This window comes from Hydra viridissima, unplaced genomic scaffold (assembly GCF_058129835.1).
Source record: "Hydra viridissima isolate aposymbiotic clone 2 unplaced genomic scaffold, HvirCarnegie_v1 scaffold_13, whole genome shotgun sequence".
In the NCBI taxonomy this organism is placed as follows: Eukaryota; Metazoa; Cnidaria; class Hydrozoa; order Anthoathecata; family Hydridae; genus Hydra; species Hydra viridissima.
In genome coordinates this window covers 9,014,880-9,035,631 of record NW_028324312.1, presented here as the reverse complement: position 1 = coordinate 9,035,631, position 20,752 = coordinate 9,014,880, and the positions used below count along the sequence as shown (strand labels likewise).

At 30.5% G+C, this 20,752-nt stretch overlaps 2 protein-coding genes across 2 annotated transcripts in view; both read right to left on the bottom strand.

The window, feature by feature from the left end:
• Nucleotides 1–888: 888 nt before the first annotated feature.
• On the bottom strand, nucleotides 889–2,245 carry LOC149880344 (uncharacterized). Its single transcript, XM_090070856.1, has 2 exons — nucleotides 1,486–2,245; nucleotides 889–1,299 (listed from the first exon to the last, which is right to left on the bottom strand). The coding sequence occupies exon 1, from the start codon at nucleotides 2,179–2,181 to the stop codon at nucleotides 1,624–1,626; it is 558 nt and encodes a 185-aa protein (XP_089926982.1). The 5' UTR covers nucleotides 2,182–2,245; the 3' UTR covers nucleotides 889–1,299; nucleotides 1,486–1,623.
• Nucleotides 2,246–3,497: 1,252 nt separating this feature from the next.
• LOC149880342 (uncharacterized) overlaps nucleotides 3,498–20,752 on the bottom strand; it is a 39,739-nt gene continuing 22,484 nt past the window's right edge. Inside the window, exons 10-15 of the mRNA XM_090070161.1 lie at nucleotides 19,488–19,551; nucleotides 16,895–17,080; nucleotides 11,835–11,990; nucleotides 9,969–10,052; nucleotides 9,252–9,418; nucleotides 3,498–3,792 (exon numbers count right to left, since the gene is read on the bottom strand). Coding sequence (XP_089926287.1) covers nucleotides 3,550–3,792; nucleotides 9,252–9,418; nucleotides 9,969–10,052; nucleotides 11,835–11,990; nucleotides 16,895–17,080; nucleotides 19,488–19,551 — 900 coding nt within the window. The 3' untranslated portion in view covers nucleotides 3,498–3,549. The remainder of the gene's footprint in view (nucleotides 3,793–9,251; nucleotides 9,419–9,968; nucleotides 10,053–11,834; nucleotides 11,991–16,894; nucleotides 17,081–19,487; nucleotides 19,552–20,752) is intronic.

Genomic DNA, 20,752 nt, shown 5'->3' with positions numbered 1-20,752 from the left:
TTAGAGATTTAATCATCATTTATTACCTGTAAAACCGTCTCCAAAATAGGCCTATAAATGTTGGTATATAAGAACAACTTAAAAATCCCTAATTACGGATTTAATAAATTTAAAAAACTTTTTTAATCAATTTAATTTTTTTCAAGTTTTGAGAACAGCGTAAATATCTTTTATATTCTTTATACGATTGTTATATATTTTATGTGGTTATTGAAATAACCTTATAAAAATAATAAACGCCAAAAACTAGTCCTCCCTTAACTAAAACTATTTACTAATTATGTTATTTATGCAAATACGTAATAGTTAACAAAGTTTACTTTCCAGATTTTACTTTTGGATTTTATTTTCCAACCCAGGCTTTTACGTGGTCCACAGTGTAAATATTCAAACTTGGTTGAATTAATACTTTTTCTTAAAAAAAACCTGATATTTTAATCATGGTCATAATGAACTCGTCTTTGATATGCTTTAAGATATGATCGACGTGTCTAGCTCAAGCCCGACCTTCTAAAGTTAGCATTTCATAGCTCCCTTGTGTTAATACAATAATGATCGGAATACACTTATTTTTAATGGTTTGAGGCTGCTTTAATGGGGTAGTTCTTGATTTTATTCAATGCTAACTGCTTCATCAATCATAAAACACTTGCTATTACACAAAGATCTCTTGTAATTGTCAAGCGTCAATAATTAAAATTTTCTTAGAATGTTTGACGATGTTAAAACTATATTTTAATAGCTATTATATGCTAATTCTATTTGAGAACTCAATTTGTTTCTTACTCAACTTTTTCTATCCAAATCCCATAATATAATCACTGTCAACATCCAACTGAGGAGCAGTTGGAAGTGTTGGATAAATTTCTTCTACTTTTTTAATTTCCATTTTTAAAAATGAGTAATCACTCTGCACCAAGATGCTTTCAGCGTTAGCACTCCAAGTAATAAAAAAATACAAATTTGTATTGCTTCACCCTATTCAATGACAACATCATCCACATCAGTATAAGAATTCTTAACAGTAATAAAATCATCATAAGCACTTTCAACTAAACTCTCATTTTGTGAAGTTACTTTACGTTTTAAAAAATATTTTAAAGAAACCATCGACATTCCCTTTGACATCGACACACCAAAACGTAACGACAAGTCCTTCGTTTTTATTTCTTCGTTTTTTAAACTGGAGTTGTGTAATTTCTTTTTTGAGTTAAATTCTCCCATTTGAAATTGGTGCTGGTCTTTTCAAAAGTTTCGGCTTCCAAAAAACACTTTTTGATTGTTGTCTTCTCTTTATTTCTTAAGAGAAATTTGTGAATAAGCTTTGTGAATAAAATTTGTGAATAAGCTTCTTTTTTTTTTAAGAACAAATACTTTTCTCTCTCACTCACAATGTGATTCTCAATAGAGGTAAAAAGCTAAAACGACTATTTGGCACACCAACCAGCAAGGAGACTGGCACTAGCAGTAAACCATATCTTTTACCTTTATAACTAGCATATAAATCCATCACCTACCACATCAACTTCTCGCTCGGACATACAACCACTCAAAGTTAACTTTTAGCCTCTTTTTTCTTGCTTCGGAGAATTTATCATAAAGTTTGTTAGACAAAGCTTTGTGTTAGCCGCCTCTTCGGCATTTCCTAAATAACGCGTTTTTCTTGTTTTCGGTGTACTTGTTGTAGATTTCTTTTTCCTTTGATTTCCATCCTGTAATCATACTCTTATGAACGTTATACTTTTTTGCTACATCCCTGCTTAACATACCATCGTTTAAGTCATTTAGCGCATCAACCTTTTCTTTTAACGTATAGCTCTTCCGTTTGTCAGCAATTTTTGGTAATTCGTTAGCTTCAACATCAGTAACAAGCTTCTCTAAAACCAATTTCACAGTTTTTTCAATATTATCGTACTTGTTCTTTCCATCAATGATTTGATCCAAGCTCATTGATTTCGGGTCTTTGACAGTTTGAGCAATATCCGTATGTGATAACTTATATTTACACCAAAACTCGTGCATTGAAAGGGCTTGTGATGTTTTCAGTGATTTTTTGCAAACAATACATTCAAACAAATTATCTTCTTTTTCCTTCGGCACTACATTTACCAACTCACCACGATGACAAATCTTTTTGGTAAAACCAAAGTTGATCAAATTTGTCTGCTTTCTCTTATTCATGATCTTAACAGCGTTGTCAACAACATACACAACAACACTACTCTAATTACTTTCTTTTGAAATCGTTTATCTAAAAGAAGTCATTATATTGCAGAGAAAAAAATTGATTCGAACGCAAAATCGAATGTTTTCATTTCTCAAAAAAAAACGTGTACGGCAATTTTTTAAACTGATCAGAAGATAATTGATTGCCTGCAAAAATCGTCCCTTAAAGTCCGATACTTGAATATAACAATTACTGTTATTCTTCTTCAACACGAAACACAACTGCACTCATAAACAATGGGCTTTAGACTGCTATATTGGGGTAGGTTTTATAACCTGTTTTAGGATTCTCATTGTTTTCTCTATCTGACTCTGGTTTTTTATCAATTATGAATGGCATTCGTGCTTGCTATATCAATCATAAAACCCTAGTTTTGACACGAAGATCTCTTGGAATTATCAAGTATTAATAATTAAGGTTCCCTAAGAATATTAAATGGTATTAAAACGTATTATAAAATTAATTTATTACACTTTAAACTACGTATTGAACGATTTTTACGTTTGTAGAGATGTTTTCTGTTAAATATTTCAGATTTGAAAATTAAGCCATTTTTTGCATCTGATAAATAACACATGAAAGATCTGCTAAACTCAAGTTTCAAAATTTTCAATAAATGGTTTTCTCTTTGCAAAAACAATTCGAAGACGTTAGAGTGCGAAAAATGAAGAGTTACGTTAACAGAAACTCTTCATTTTTTTGCACTTCTTACTACATTCAATATTCTTTCATGATGTCATAAAAGGACATTACTCTCTTGCAAAAAAAAAAAAAAAAAAAAAAACAACAACAACACTACCCCCTCGGTAAAAAGAAGTTTCACTAAAAGTTAGTTCCGCTAACTTTTCAGGGAATGAACTGCCGGACGTTGGGATATGAAAGATCTATTTGGAATAATTTGTATTGAAAGTATAACTTTTTTTTACTTCTTGACTACTTTTATCTTTTTCTGTTTTTATAAAGACTAACACCGTAATTACCTAGTGTAAACCATATTCTACTTAAACAACCTTATTAAATCTGAAATTGTATATTATTCAGATCATTTATTGTTTAGATTTGTTTAAAACATCCAACGATTTAAAATGCTAACATAAAATTGACGAAATGTTCTTTTAAGTTTTATTAATATCATTAATGTAATTAAAGTAAATATTAATATATTTTTAATTATTAGATTTGAATTTTGTTTGATAATTTAAATGCTTGTGGGCGATTAAACTTTTCACGCCAAATCGCATCCTGCTAAACTTCATTGAAAACAAATAAGTTATTGTGCTCTTTTTTTTAAACTACATTTTTTTTCGTTTTAAAAGTTTTTTTCACACCACTTTGTTTTTTACAAGAGAAATTTTCAGTGATTGAATTTCATATGAATTCTCAGTAGATTCACCAGCATCGACGACCGGCAAGGAGACTGGTCCAATATACGGGCCCAAGAGCATCCCCTTAAAATCTTTGTTTGTCCACAGCTCAACCTTTTGACCCAATGGAATGCTTATACTCTTTATTTTCTCATCAGGACCGGAGTAGCTGCATCCATAAAATTTAGGCTCATTGTAATCCTAAAAAATACAAAAAGTTGTCTCAATACATTTATAACAATAACTAGTGCGATAATATAAAGCGCAAAATAACGTGCAAATTAAAGCGCAAAATAACGTGCAAAACAAAGTGCGAGGAGGGAAAACGAAAGATATATTAAGAAAAGTTTTAATTTATTCTCGAGCCAAACGTATTACTTATTCGAACAATGAAAAACGCGAGACAGCCGACACAGAAAGATAGACACACATGAAAAACTTAACAGCCACACAATTAACGTTTAAAACTGTTTTCGAAATAACGACTAGAAACTCATTTGTATATACACCGATTGAGAAGTATATACACACGGGCTGAGAAAATCTAGCAACGTTTTGGAGATTTTTAAGATTTTGAGAAGTGTTCTTATGTTAGTAGTCACTTTGAGTGTAAGTTCCAAAATGTATTAAAATATCTTTGAAAGAGATTTGATAGGTTTTACTAATTGTTTTTGTTAACTATTATAAGAACATATTTGAGTTAAACATTTGGGAATCTTTTTTAAGTATTATAAAAGATGAGAAAAACCAGCAGTAAGTATTAATAGTACATATATTTCGATTCAGTTAATAAAATCGTTACTATTTATATTAACATTTTTCTGCTAAAGCTTTACGTAGATCTTAAGTCTTAGAAGTCAACGAGTCTACTATTACACGAACCATTCCACAAGACATATATACACACTGAGGGCAAGTCAAACAAACAAACATAAAAACCCAAACTCCTAACAAGACAATAATCATAAAGGAAACCGCCATTCATCACAACTTTCACAATAACACTATTGCTCTCAAAATTCCAAACAAAGCCCTTAAAATATTAAAAATCAGCATTTGGTTTTTATAATATGTATGTATGTATGTATGTATGTATGTATGTATGTATGTATGTATGTATGTATGTATGTATGTATGTATGTATGTATGTATGTATGTATGTATGTATGTATGTATGTATGTATGTGTATATATATATATATATATATATATATATATATATATATATATATATATATATATATATATATATATATATATATATATATATATATATACACACAGTATTGGACAAAACATTTGCAACCAACATCGAACATTGCTAAAAAGTGTTCCTAATTTTACATGTCTTACGAACTACAGGGTGTATACTTAATTTCTGACCCCCTATATCTCGGTTTAAGAATACGGTATTTCAACACATACCATTTTATTACTGTCATATCAATTTAATTAGACAAAGAATATATGTTAATAGTCAGTAATCAGTATTTTGTCCATTTCTTTCTATGCATTGGGTAATTCTCCTTGGCAGGCTTTCTACTAGGCGAAAACACTCTTCTTGCGTAATGGCAGCCCACTCCTGTTCAACACGTCTGATCAACTGTTCACGATTACGAGGTCGAGGATTGTGTAAAACACTGTCCTGGAGTCTTGACCAAATATGTTCGATGACATTTAAGTCGGGCGAGTTGCCAGGCCAGTCGGTCCACACTGCTGGAAAGTCTCTGTTGATCACATTCATTGTTGCTCTTGCCGTGTGGCAAGTTGCTCCATCTTGCATCAGAATAACTTTATTTCTCACAGGAAAGATGGTCTTATCATCAGCTGCACGTTTGTACACAGGTAGAATAATATCACGGTAATATTTTCCATCAACAGTTTTATTTTGCATGTGGGGGGTCAGAAATTAAGTATACACCCTGTATACTACCACAGCAAACAGTTCAGGAGTCTGGAGTCATAGCATGCCATGACATGAGCAATCAGCTGACAGGTGACAGCACACAGGCAGAATTTCATTGACAAGTGCCATTTTGCAGCGGACAAAACAAGTGCCACTTTTTTGGTTTGTTTCATTTTCTAAAGTCTGGTCCGTGTCAACGTCACGGAAGTTTTTTAATAATTAAAGGAAGTATCCAGAAGTTTCCAGAAGCATGCAGAAGCTTTCAGAAGTTTCCAGAAGAAGCATCTGGAAGCATCCAGTAGCATCCAGAAATATTTATTTTTTTTATGACTTCAAGTGCAAAAATGGCTCCCAACAGTCTTGGATTGGAACTAAGAAAGAAAACTAAGTGGAATGTCACAAAAAAGTATTTGTTATAAATATCGCGTGAAAAAATGGACCGTATCAAGACTATGTTCCAAATATCGTTGTGCGGGGAAGTTGGCAGCAGATAACAAAAGTGGAAGACCGCGTTCCACCACTTCTAGCGAGGATTCTATGATCGTCAGATCCGTCAAGAAGGATCCCTGGATATCATCAGTCGAGATACAAAAGCAATTAGAGCTGCCTGTATCGGACCGAACAATCAGACGACGTGCTGTTGAAGCCGGATTGTTTTCTCGACGCCCTGCAAAGAAACCGCTGATTTCACTAAAAAACCAGAAGAAAAGACTACTGTTTGCTACATCTCATATTGACTGGAATGTGCAGAAATGGCGAACTGTCCTGTTCAGTGATGAATCGAAGTTCAACATAATTGGGAGCGATGGCATTTGCCGTGTACGTCGACCGGCCGGAAAACGCCTCGATTTACACGTTACTGCCATAAGACCGTGAAGCATGGTGGAGGCAATGTAATGGGTCTGGGGGTGTTTTTCTGCTAACGGTCTAGGTCCAATACATCGAAACTATGGAATAATGGACCGTTTCATGTATAAAAATATCCTGAAAGATGTTATGTTACCTCATGCTGAATGGAATATGCCAATAAAATGGGTTTTTCAGCTAGACAATGATCCGAAACACACTGCAAAAGTAGTCAAGCAGTGGTTTCAAGACAACCACCTATCGGTGATGGATTGGCCGCCTCAATCTCCTGATCTCAATCCTATCGAGAACTTGTGGGAGATTGTCAACCGCAGAATTAATCGTGAAGGTGTTCGTAATAAGGATCAACTGTTTGAAAAAATCCAAAAGGCAGTTACGTAGTTATTTCTCTAAATCGAAAAAATGCAGTATCTGTTCTGTATGTCAAAGCTTGGCCAGAGGCAACAAAAGGTTCTGATGTACCAGTTAATGATATTCAATTATAAAAAGATCTAGGAGTTCTTAGACTTTTCTGTTGCAGCTCAGAAAGCTCAGAAAGTTCTTAACAGGCACTCTTGCTAACTGAGGTGCCGGCCTTTATTCTCTTTTTTAGTAAAGAAAAATTGCGTTCAAGTTGAAAGATGTGGGAAAGCCACTTGCTATAAATTCTGGAAAACCTACTCCACTCATCTATTCAAGAGAAATTTATTAAAAAACGATCTTGGCTGCTCTTTCATAATTTAAACATCTTCAAAATTCAAATGGAATGGATTGAGACATCTTTCAAAATGGAAAGAAGATACTTTATTTAAAAATTACAAACGTCAAGGTTAACAACAATGCTACTGAGCGAGGAATCAAGTTATGTTCGTATCATCTTCAGAAATTCATAGAGGTGAAGAAAACATATTAATAAAATGTATTAAAAATTCTATTAGATTTTATGCAAAAAATGTTTGGATAACTTTAGGATGAGGCAGTATAAAACCAAATTTTAGAAGCAGTTGAAACTTATATAAAGACTGTTGGCAATTTTAATAAGTAGCAACTATTCTCTGACTTGGTTCAATAAAAAGGTTGATTTTTTTCATAAATTTTTTGATAAGCTTTAGATAATTTAGCATAGAAAACATTTATTCTTTGACTTAGTTATCTTTTTTAAAAAAAATAATAGAAAACTATGGCGCAACACAACCCTAATTAATTTCATCATAGGGAATTCATTGCGACAGTCCAGAATAATAAATAGCTGACCATACAATACCACACCAGAAGGAAACTAAAAAATAATTGATATATATCTTAAAAGTAAAATATATTTTTGCAGCGTAAATTTTTTAAGCGTAAATTTTTGATTTTGGCCAGTACTAAGATTTATGTTGGTGAATGATACTTTGATTTTCATTTTTTCATTTGAGAAAAACATTTTCTGTCTTAAAAATACAACTATAATTATAACTGCATATTATGTGCTTATTTGTGCATAAACAATTTACTTATATCTTTTTTCTTGTATTATCGAAATACATCCGAGCTATTTTTATTACCTTATATTCCAAATCTCCAATTTCTTTTTAACCGGCCCACCTTTGGAAATTGTTTTTTTTGCATTTTTATCATTCCAGCTGGTCATTGAGCGTTGACCGCTCGTTATTTTCCGTTCTGCCTTTGATATCGGCTGTGGTGATGTTTTCTTCTGATAAGGATAGGTTAAGATTGTGATTTCCTGCTTAACCAGAAGGACGAAAGAACATTATTAAGCATAGAAGATAAGGAACAGGCAAGTAAGCAAGAATAGATTCATCAGCGACAATTCAAGGCAGAAGAACCGTGACAAAGAGGCATTCAACAAAGTATTACATGAACATCAGCATCTATAAAATCCCCTAGGCAGACTTTTTTTTTCTGAGGATTATTGCATCACCTTTCAAATTCCATTTAGCAGGTTCAGTATTCACGCTGTTAACAATCTTCACCTCGTCTGCTTCAAAAAATTTGTTAGAGAACAATGCTAGGTCTACAGTCTCAGCTAAAAGGTACCTTAAATGATTTTCTAGGACCTTCCTGGCAACAATTTCATAATCAGCTGATTCATATCTTGCCAGAGTTTGATCCACAGCGACAAATCTTGTTCTGGAGCAACGAGGTCATATAGAGTAAAAAGTAGAGCTTTTGTCCAGGCCTCACAAAGAAGAGTACCGAAATGCACGAACCAACGAATCTAAGCTTCTTTTCTCTATGTGAGATTGAACGCATTATGTTGACCATAAGAGGCATACCTTGATGACTTAGTATTTTAGCCACTTACCGTGTATGATAAATTGGCCCAGGAACTCTTCAGTGAATTGTTGATGGTGGACTACAAAGGACTTCCACAGTGAGTTTTGATAGTAATTTTAATTTGTGATTTTACACAGCCAAAAACTGCAACAAATGGGACCATAAGCCTCAGAGCTTCACAATCATAGGTTTTTTTATCACACAAAGAGTAAACAACTTATCTGAAGTATTTCTAGAGACTTGGCTTGCCATTTTCTGATTTTGTGTTTTTAAAGTAAGCTTAAAGTCTTCATAAGAATCGTTGGAACTTGAATATAGGAAAATTTCTGTTTACCTAGGGGATGAAGTTCAAAAGATGCTGATATACAGTGGCTTTCAAAAATAAAAGATCACTTGGATTGAGTGAAAACGTAAACTATTTCCATGCTTTTTAAAAAGTAAAAAAAAAGAGAGTTTTGAAGATGCTGTGTATGTATGTATGTATGTATGTATATATATATATATATATATATATATATATATATATATATATATATATATGCACATATCTCAATCAAATTGATTTCATAGACTGGTGTTATTTTTCATTGGGCTTCTTTAACAAAAAACCTTACAAAATATTACTCACCCCAACTTCAAGATAATCACAATGCTGAGAGAAGGATTGTCCCTTGCAAATCTTCACCATTTCAGAGATTTTTTTGCTATGATATGATACTTTGATGGATTTTGCAGTTTTTTGGCCACAAATTTTATCCATTGCATTTGGACCGTAGAATGGGCCGAATTTTTCACCTAAAAAGACAGGCTTTATTTAAAACTTTAAATTCATCAACTATAAAAATATTCTTTTAAAACAACCCAAATAACTTTTCAGAATGCAACAGATTTGATTAAGAAATTATCAAACCATTATTGACAAAGAGGTAGCAAAAAAAGAAAATCATCCATTTTTCTCTTCCTTTCTAGTAAACCAGTAAATGTTTACTTCAAAAGGTTTTGGTTATTTTTTTTTTTTTAAGCAAAACTTTAATTTGCTAACACTTTTATTACTGAAAAAAAGCTATCCATTTAAAAATCCTATTTCTTTTAAAATAAGATTTTTTTAATGGATAGCTTTTGAAGTAAACCGCAACACAGAAATAAAAAGCTTTTCAAATTTTAAGTTGAAAATATCCGCTGTGAAAATTTATATAAAGCCATATTTTATGAATTGAGAGTATTAATAGATGACTGCTTAATAATTGATGATTTCGGACAAAAAAAGAAAATTTAGATTTGTTTACAGAATTTTAATGTAATTTAAAAATTTCAAAAACTTTGTAAAATATAGAATAAAACAAACCCTTAAAGTCTTCATTAGTGTAAAGCTCTATTTGTACATTTTCTGGAATTGAAACAGAAGCTATGTTGTTCTCCCAATTTTGATCTAAAATGAAGTTAAAAAAAAAAAAAAGAACATATATATCAGTACCAGCAGTTTGAAACTGGTCAGCTACATGAGTTTACCAGGATTAAATCATATATAGGTTATGTATATATAGGCAATATAGGCCAGGACTTCATATAGGTTATAGGACCAAAGTCTGTAGTCATGGAGTAATTCCTGATGATTTTGTCATACAAGGTCTTACCACTTATCACTAAATTATTTTACATTGCTTAACTACATTTTCCACTTTAAGTAACTATGGAATTCAGGATAAGCGAGGTGAGGGGAAAGAAGACAGAGAATTACAAATTTCATTGAGAGAGTAGGAATTACCAAAAATATTAAAACACTGGAATGAAAAAAATCATGGCTAACCCCCTGTTTATCAAAGAAGGAGAAAAAGGGTGGTTATTATGAAATCATGCATCAACTATTTAAAATAACTAATTTTTTTTTATCTATGATAACTTTGTTATAAATGGTCCTTTTAACAAAATTACTTAACATTACCAAACTATCTGTGCTTTTCACTCAAATTTTAAGTAACTATAGTTTGTTCAAAAGAATTACCATTACATGGACGATAAAAAAAATTTCCAAAATATATTTTTAGTTGGCATAGCATCTTGTCCTTTTGGATTCACTTTTGAATTCATTTAACATTCAACATATAAATGCAGGTTGATATTTACATAGAGAAGTCTAGTAGGAGTCATTTAAAAAGATTTAGGTTAAAAAGATTCATCAAAAAGTAGAGAATTCCTTCTTCAGCACTGGCCAGAATATCAGGACATTACTGCTGAGCCTCAAGGGAAGCTATTATAAAAATCTTGTAGGACCGGGAACTTTTTGATTATGGTAATTATCTCTCTTTTGATACCACTGCTATAGGTACTGGTTGAACTGGACTCAGGGGAAAAATGGGAAATAGGAAAAAACTTTCCTGAAAAAAAAAGGGATTTAAAAGTATAATAAAAATAGTATATATACTTTTCACATAAGTAATTTTTTGAGATTGAAAAGTCAGACTTTAAAAACCTTAGCATTTCTTTAACTTAAATAAAGATTTTTTTCCTTGATTACAAGCATTTAAACTAGCAAATTTTTAGTATGGCAGTGAACTAATGTGGTTTCAATCCTGAATTAAAAAAGTTTTATGCAAGATATTTCACCACGTTAACTAATACAAAATTATCATATGACTTCCGGCCACAATTCACTAAAATGTTAAATCAATTCTACAAGAGAAAGAGTGATGAATTCACATAATGAGGACTGGCAGGTGGAGGGAACTTTAAAAAAACATTTAGCAAAGCTTGGATGAAAAACATAACAAATAATAGTATAGTCTCAAAGTTAAAAATCAAAAATTGTGAAAGTTAAATTGAAGAGAAAAAAAAAACAATTTGATAAAATCTTTTTTTTTCTAGTATAAATCTTCCACTAAACCCATCCCCTCTCTTCCCAACTGCCTGAATACAAATCTTTTTTCCATACAGATGGGAGTCAGATCTTTTATGGAGCAAATATAGAGCAAGAGTTACAAAAAATATTACAATTTCTTTCTCCTTTTATGAGCCCTACCCTAATACATTTACAAACATACACACATTAAATACATAGATACATGCATATTTATACCTGCATACATTAAACATACATACATAAAACATAGTTACATACATTAAATATAGATACATACATATATACAGTACATCCATATATACAGTACATACATACATATATACATAAATACTTTAAAAAAAAGAAGCACCATACCAAACGCACAATATCCCCAATTTTTGTTTACGGAAGTATAACACCAGGGATCTGCATATCGTCCTTCATATGTGCAATAAGTATACATTATGCTATTGTACTCAAAAGGAAACATACACTTTGGTTTATTGCTATTACTTGTCAATATATCACTTCCTACAAAAAAAAAAAACAAAAAAAAAAAACATTTAAGAAACAGTTAATTGTCTTCTTTCTTTTAAATTTTTCTTTTTTTAATTCAAAAGTATTGTAATGACATGGCATATTTTGGTTGGATTAAAACACAAAAATTTAGGCTCTGAAGCAGCATTACACCTTAAATTTGACTCCTTTGAACATTTGCCTTTAATACCATTAAAGACAAATATTAAGAATCAAATTAAAGGCTTAATGCTGTTAGAAAGTGCCTTTATAATTCACGTTTTGATATGGCAATAAAAGTTAAGCCATTAAGTTTTGATCATCAAATAAACTAACATAAAATTTAAAATGCATGCCCAGGTTTAAATTCTTTTTTTTTTTAAAGTTTGGCTAATGATGCAAAAATCAAAGATCAAATTGTTTATGATTGGCTGCTCCATCCAACAATAACATAAACAATGCTAGGTTGTAATGCTTTTATAAGTAAAACACTAATTACCTTAAAATATAGTAAAGCTAATTTTGTTAAATATTTTCTTAAGTTAAAGATTTTATCAAAATTTTGTTCAAAATAAATGTTCTTTTATGGAAATTTGTAGATGGAAAAAAAAAAAAAGATCAAAGTAACATTTTTACAAATCTTAGAAAAAAAAGCTTTGAAACAACATGTTCGTTAAAATTTATTGCTTGTAAGTTATTGCTTGTAAGTTGGAATGGAGTTGTGAACTAATTTGTGATAATAGGTATGTTTATGAATTAAGATCATTAATTTCATACTTGAAAAATTCGAAATCTCCCACTATTGGGCATGTCAAAACATTTAAGAAAATTCAGAATATGCTGAACAAGAATAGGAAAAACAGAGAGACTGAATGAGAACCTTAGAAACAAAAGGATTTCATTGAGAGACTTGTTTATTTTTGAGAGTTGAGCTCTATAAATGCAGAGCAACTGATTGAAAAGGTTAAGAAATAGGCATGTCAAAATCTTTATTTTAATTCAAAATATGACAAGCATAGGAAACTAATTACAAGGAAAAAACCAAGAAAATCAATGAGAGCAACAGAACCAAAAGAATTTCAGTGAGACACTTGTTTATTTTGAGAGCTAAGCTCTTTAAATGTGCAAAGAAATTGATTGAAAAGAACAAGAAATGTTTTTCTAAAGAAAAAACTCAAGATACTCTTACCAGAGATCAAAGAGGAGCTAGGGAGTTTAGGATTGAATTAGTAGATTCAATTTTTTAAAGATTTAAGAACCTTTTCAAAGACATGTGAGTGAGAACTCTAGGTTGAAGAGAGTCTTAGGTTTGAGAATAATTTTTTATAGTAAAACACTATTCCCACAATAACTTAACTCATAAGCCTTTCAAACTTCTTTCAGATCTATTTCTTACTTTGAACTTTTCTTGTTCAGTTCTAAAGAATAGAATGACAAACATCTGGCACTAGGTAAACTTGAACAGTTTACCAATGCAATCAACCAAGAAATATGTGACCGCTGCTAGAAAAGGTACCAAAAGTGCGAGATGGAGTTAAGAGTGCCATTATGTTCACTGTAGTCATTGGCATTGTAATGTAAAAAAATTCACAATTATATTCCTACAAACTCTGGAGATATTAAATATACAAATAATACTATTCAAACATGCATTTTTTACAAAAACAGCTTTAAATATGTAAAATAATGTAATCAACCATAACTTCAAACACAATAGATAGCTACAAGTTAAAATTTCCCCATACAAAGTTCATACAAAGCAAAAACATCAAGAATGAAAATAGCTAAAATTTGACCTCAACTTGTATTTTACTGCTTTCTTGTTATTTAGTGACTGCACTTACAGCACCTTTTCTCTCAGCTGGTCACATATCTGGCCTATCACATAAAGTATCCAATAAAACAGAATTTTCATTAACTGGATCACACAAAAGTTCACTTTTTAAACTGTCAAATGATAAAGAGAGCATATTTGATCCACAGACTTTAAGTTTAAAAGGTCAAGTTGTGAAATACACTTCTATTATTTTAAACATATTAATGTCAAATATGTAGTATATATATAGGGTGTCCCAAAGAGATACATACTTAAAATCATTGAAAAACCAGGTGCTTATTATTATACATTAATTTGTTAATAAGTAAAAAAAATTACAGACAGTCTGTGTATTCTATAGTACTCAACCTTTTAGCAGCTGATACCTCAAATGTTTTTTTTTTCTTTGCAGATTAAACCTAGTGATCTAAATGATGGCAGCTAGGCTTCAACTCTGACAAAAAAAAAAAAAATTCTTAAATGCTACTGGAAGCATGAAAATGCAGTTGAAGTGCAAAGATAATTTAGGAGGATGTTTAAAAAACAACCACCAACACAAGTTACCATCACTCAAATTAGAGATAAGTTTGAAGCTGATGGAACTGTTCATAATGTCTTCTGACAAGTCCTACAAAGGAAAAAAGAGTACTTAAAACATTTCAGCAATCTCCAAGAAAGTCTGTGGAACAAGCAACAAGTTGTTAGTCAAGAATTTCAAAACCATCTGCCTGTTGTATCATAAATAGTTGTAAATGGAAAAGGTATGTTACAAGATTATTGCATGCTCTAAATGAAGTGGGACTTAGCACTATAGTCTTTTTAAAACACCAGTGTGACACAATCATGACCCTGATAAGAAGCTCACCTTAACCACAACAGAGGTAATTGGAACAAAGCACCAATGCTTTTCTTTCTCTTTTTCTCCCCATCTAATCATCCCCTATTTGTTAGACTTTACATAAAAATTCATTTGTAACTTTTTTTTTTTAATATATGTTTTATGTATATATTTTGTGCATATGCTTAAATACAGCCCAGTTCATTAATAGTATATTAGTTGAATGTATAATTTATAAGTATATTAAATGCTTAAACTGAAACTTTTTTATCTACATGATTATTTAATTTACTCTGGAAATCTGTCCAAATGCATTTTTACTATTCCTAACCTTAAAGCTTATGCTATTGCTTCCCTAAAGCGTTCACTTGCTCAGTCAAGCAACGCAAACATATTTATGAATTTTGACATAATTGCCTCACACACCATCAAGTCATCAAACTCACAGGAGCTTTTAAATTGCTAGAGGAATTAATTAAACAAAACCTATTATGGTTTGCTTGTAGACACCATATGCTTGAGGTGCTCCATTCTAATCTATTTACAGTAAGCTATGGGCCATAATCCAGTACAAAAATTCTTATATTCAAAAGATTAAGAGAGATGTGGGGTAAACTTAACAACTAACTTTGAGCTTAAACTTCAAGGAATTCCATTAGTAACAGCACCTGATGAACTCAAGCCATTTATCCACAATCAGTTAAATGAAGCACACAAATGTAAGGATTAAATGAAACTCCTTCATGTTGCTGGCTTGCATATAGGTATAAATATTGAATGCAATATTTAAGTGTCAGGAGTAATTCATCAAGCTTGATGGATAGCAAAGGCTTTTTATAGTCTCAAGATGGAGCTGATGCTTGAAGGCAACAAAACTGTTTTCAAGCTTTTGAGTAGTAAGGATTGCAAATATTTAACCAACTGTTATGCTTGTGTATATTCAATCTTGGTTTACAAGCACATGTGCTGTGGATGCACTAGTGAATATGTGGCTAATAAGCAGGCTTTTGTTTTCAACACACATAAAAAATAATGAGAAAGTCTAACTCATAACACACATAACAAATAATGAGAAGGTCTTACTTAAAATATTACTTTAGACCATGGCTCACATTTGCTAACAGAACTTCAAATGAGCATCTCGGATCTTCACACACCACAAACATTCTTTGAGGTCACTCAAATACATGATGGATTTGTAAAGAATTCAATGGTTAATTGACCAGCAATGTAATCATTAATTGATTCTATGGCCAAAGTCAGCAAGCTGGTGTGTGTCAATAATATTGCTGAGCATTGCATAAAACTTATCCAAGACTTAAATTCAATTTCTAGTGATTAGACAAAGAAGTAAAATCTGCTGCAAGCTATGGAGGTTCGCTGCAAAACTTTATAAAATGACAATTTAAAAAAACTTAAATTAATATGTAGATTTTGTTAACTGTGGAATGTAGAGATTAGACAAAGACCAGTTTTTGTGGAACATACATTTTGTGCTACATATGAACCCAAACATAAAGCATTTACATAATATACAAGTAAACTAAAACTTTTACTGTAAATGAAATGACTATTAAAACATGCTGTCTTTTGTGTCTCAGTTTATTGACTTTTGAAGTCACTAAATGTCCAAAATTTTAAAACATGGGTTTAAATGCTGCTGAATGCTACAAGTCAATAATGAGATCAAAAGCAAAGCAACTAATGAGATCAAAAACTTAATGAATCTATATTTGTCTATTTGAAATAATTGAAGTTGAATCATTTAGCTTTTTCTCCCACCTTTTAAGTCAGAAAAATGATTTTGAAATAAATTTATTTAACTACGCTTTACCCAGTAATTAAACATATAAATGAATTTTTGATGAATGAATTAACTTTAATTTCTTTATTTACTGCAATATTTATTAGAAAGAAATATTTTAAAGGGATCAACTGAAGAATAATAAAAATTCTATTCCAGACTGTTACATTTCAAAACGAGTTTTTTAAACTTAAAGAAAGAAACTTGTAAGTTTAATTGCATTAAAGCGTAGTAAAATAGTAAAAAAAAATAAAAATATTTAACTTAAAACAAAAAACATTGTAACAAATATCGCATTACTAATAGTAAAAAATATCAAAGAAAATAAAAAAAAAAAAAAAAAAAAAAGAATAAAAAAACTTTTTAAGGAGAAAATTATTTTTAATCATTTGTTATCTAAATAATTTTAATTGATATCTTAAATTACAAAATTTCAACAGTTTTTTCATGAAGCAACTTACCAGAGAGACAATAACCAATACTTAATACTTCACGGGTATCTTGGTTTACATTAGTAGCGCACCAATATCTGTTGTGCTTATCCTCTGACTTAGTGCAGTGATTGTGTTTATGATCACCCACCTTGAATGGAAACACACACTTTTCTTTTTCATTTGTTTTACTGTTGATTGCAAATACATCACTGTCTATCAAAAAGAACAATATAAATATCAAATAAACTTCATGCCATGAAATATGCGTTTTAAACTTCATTTAGAGATTAGAGTAAAAGTGATATAAAATATTTGAGAAGTTCAATCAAAGACTTGTTTTTTGATTTTTTTTAGTAAACAACCTTTTAAACTATTTCTCCTCAAAATTGATGTGGTTGGCTTGTTAAAATTTCAAACACTTGTAAACAGCATGCTTATAAAACGACAGTCAAAACAACCAAACCGAACTGATAACTTAGATATTTTAACAAGCTCAATATAAGAAAAATATTAATTTATAATATATATACATTTATTATAAATAATAACTTATTTTTAAAAAATTATTTTTTAAAATAAAATGAAGTTTAAATAATGGATTAATATAGCGTGGTCTTATTTTTATCAAAAGATGGGTGATTGGTTCTAAACATTTTATTCACTTTTTATTTTTCATAACTGAATTTTTACTTTATTCGGTACCATATTACCACAATTAAAGTTATAACTTAAAATAAAAAAAAAAAAGGAGTTTTAAAAAAATTATAGTTAAATAAATTGTAGAACATACACTACCGTGCAAAAGTCTCCGCTCATTTGTAATATTTCAATAAAGTAACAAAAGTTTGCAAGAAAATTGCGTTTATTTTTAATTGTTTATTAAACAATGAATTAGACAGTAAATACAATACATTTTAGGATGATTTTAAATATATAAAATCAAGAAAATGTTAATATACTAAGTTGTAAATGTTAAATTTTATTTTCATCAATATGAGACCCCTTGGAGCGTATAACAGCAGCGCATAATCTTGGCATTCGGGCTAATAATTTATTCATGGTTTCCGCTGTTATCTCATTCCAAGCTTTTTGCAAACGTTCCCATAGCATTTGCTGATTAATAAAAGATGTTTCACCTGCTTCTCTGATCTTCTGATCCAGTTCATCCCACAACTTTTCGATGGGTGATAGATCTGGTGATTGAGGAGGCCAAGTCATAATTTTGCAAACTTTTCCCCTTTCTTTTAGTTTCAAATAATTTTTGCATAATCCAGATGCATGTTTTGGATCGTTGTCCTGCTGCATGATGAATCCTTTCCCAATTATACGAATACCAGATGGAATCGCGTGCTTAACCAAAATATTATGGTACATGTGTTTATCCATGGTAGATGTGATTTTAACTAAATCTCCAGTTAACCCATTGCCAAAACATCCCCAAAGCATAATATTACCACCTCCATGTTTTACAGTACTTTGTATACATTGAGGAAGCACTCTTTCATTAGGTAAACGCCTAACATGCACGCGACGTCGGGTACCAAAAAGTTCAAACCTACTCTTGTCTGTCCATAGAACTTTCTTCCAATCTTCTAATCCCCAATTTTTATGCATTTTTGCCCATTCCAATCTTTTCTTCTTATTTACTGCCCTCAACAAAGGTTTACGTGCAGCAATGCGTCCAATTAAGTTGACTGATCTTAGTCTTCTTTTTACAGTATCAGTTGATACTGGCTTTACCCTTGTTTTGTTGAGTTCTGCTGTTAAAATTGTGGCTGGAATTTTTCTATTTCTTTTGCTGGACACAACAATAAACGTATCTTCTTGCCGTGATGTAACTCTTGGTCTTCCAGAACGTGATCTGTCACTGTTGGAACCAATATCATGCAATCGTTGTAGAGCATATCTCACACCTGATTCGGATATTTTTAACCTGGAAGCAATTTTTCTACATGAATAACCTTCTTCACGTAAAATACATATTTTGCCACGAAGTTCTTCACAATATTCTTTCTTTACTTTCACCATTTCTCAAATTCTTTATTAAATTCAAGACATTAAATGCGCACACTAATGCCATTTTCAAGTGTAAATATAAACATAAGTCTATTAAAAGCAACCAATTAAAATTACTGAAAACATCCTTACCATGCCGGAAAGTATCATGCTACTGTCAAACCTAAGCTTACAAAAAATATTTTGGTTAAAACTTTTGTGCAGTTTTAAATTTAATAAAGAATACTGAAGAACTTTATATGTATTTTACGTGAAAAAGGTTATTCATATAGAAAAATTTCTGCCATGTTTTTAGCAGCAGAACTCAACAAAACAAAGGTAAACAAAATTATTTGAAACAAAAAGAAAAGGAAAAAGTATGCAAAATTATGATTTAGCCTCATCAACTTTTTATATTAACATTTTATTCTTTTTATATATTTAAAATCATCCTAAAATGTATTGCATTTACTGTTCCTTGCAAATATTACACATGAGCGGAGACTTTTGCACGGTAGTGTATATCCAGCAATTTTTTAAGAAAAAAAAATATTAGATGTGAATGTTCATTATAAATATTTTTGTCAACCTATTTCAAAAAAAAACATAACTATACTTAATTTACCAAAAGCATGAATCATTTTCAAATCAGGATAGCTATAAATATCCAACTGGTCACATCTGCTACTCTAAAATTTACAGACAATAATAATATATATAACAACAAATACCTAAAAAGTAAAAAAAAATAATAATAATTAAAGAATTTTGATTTAATAAGACTCAAAGATTTTTTAAATGAACAACATTAAGATACTATTAAAATGGTTTATCAGATTTTGTAACAAAATGAATACTTTTCTCATCAAGGAGTGAAAACTCCTTGATAAGAAAAGTAAATACATACTACTCAGCTATAAATACATACATACATACACACATACATACATACATACATACATACATACATACATACATACATACATACATACATACATACATACATACATACATACATACATACATACATACATACATACATACATACATACATACATACATACGTACATACATACGTACATACGTACATACGTACATACATACATACATGTGATACTGTTAAGTTAGGATTAGGTCAGACCATAAGATATTTTTATCGTTACAGTGATGCTCAGCTAAAAATGGAATGAGTTTCTTGATTGATTGTAAAGACACTTGTCAGCTAGACACTTAACAAGACATTTAAAGTCCTTTTACTGGTAAAAGTGGTGTTTGCCATTAGAACTCACTGCTCTCCAGATTTTTTCTAAGCACTTAACCTTATAGTCTCACACTATAGTCTTTTGATGAAATCTTTCTGCTTTAAGATGGTTAAACATGAACTGCTTGACATTCAAACAATCTTCAAAATGTTATTTGTAAATGTTATTTTCATTATTGTTATTTGTTATTTGTATTTTTTTTTTTTACTCTATATCTTAACTTTCTGTTTTGAGGTCGAAAAATAAATTGAATTGAAATTGAAGCCAAAAATGTTAGATGAAAATGTAAAAACTCAATAAGCTATGTTATGTAAAGAACTAAGTTTGACTATTAATTTGTAATAAAAAAGAGTTAAAATACTAAGTTTAAATACTTCATTTTATTTTTATTTTAAATGACATACACAAAATTTTAATGATACATTAATCCCATAATAAAATGAACTGTAAAAAAATAAAACGAAAAATATTCTATTAAATTGAACACACTATGTATCCAAAAATATACTTTGTCAGTTGGTTTCTTGCCAACATAAAAACTGACAACTTTACTTCTCCTCAAAAAATTAATTTCAAAGATTTTTCAGCAAACAAACAAATGCGGAATCAAAATTATTAACAACTTACA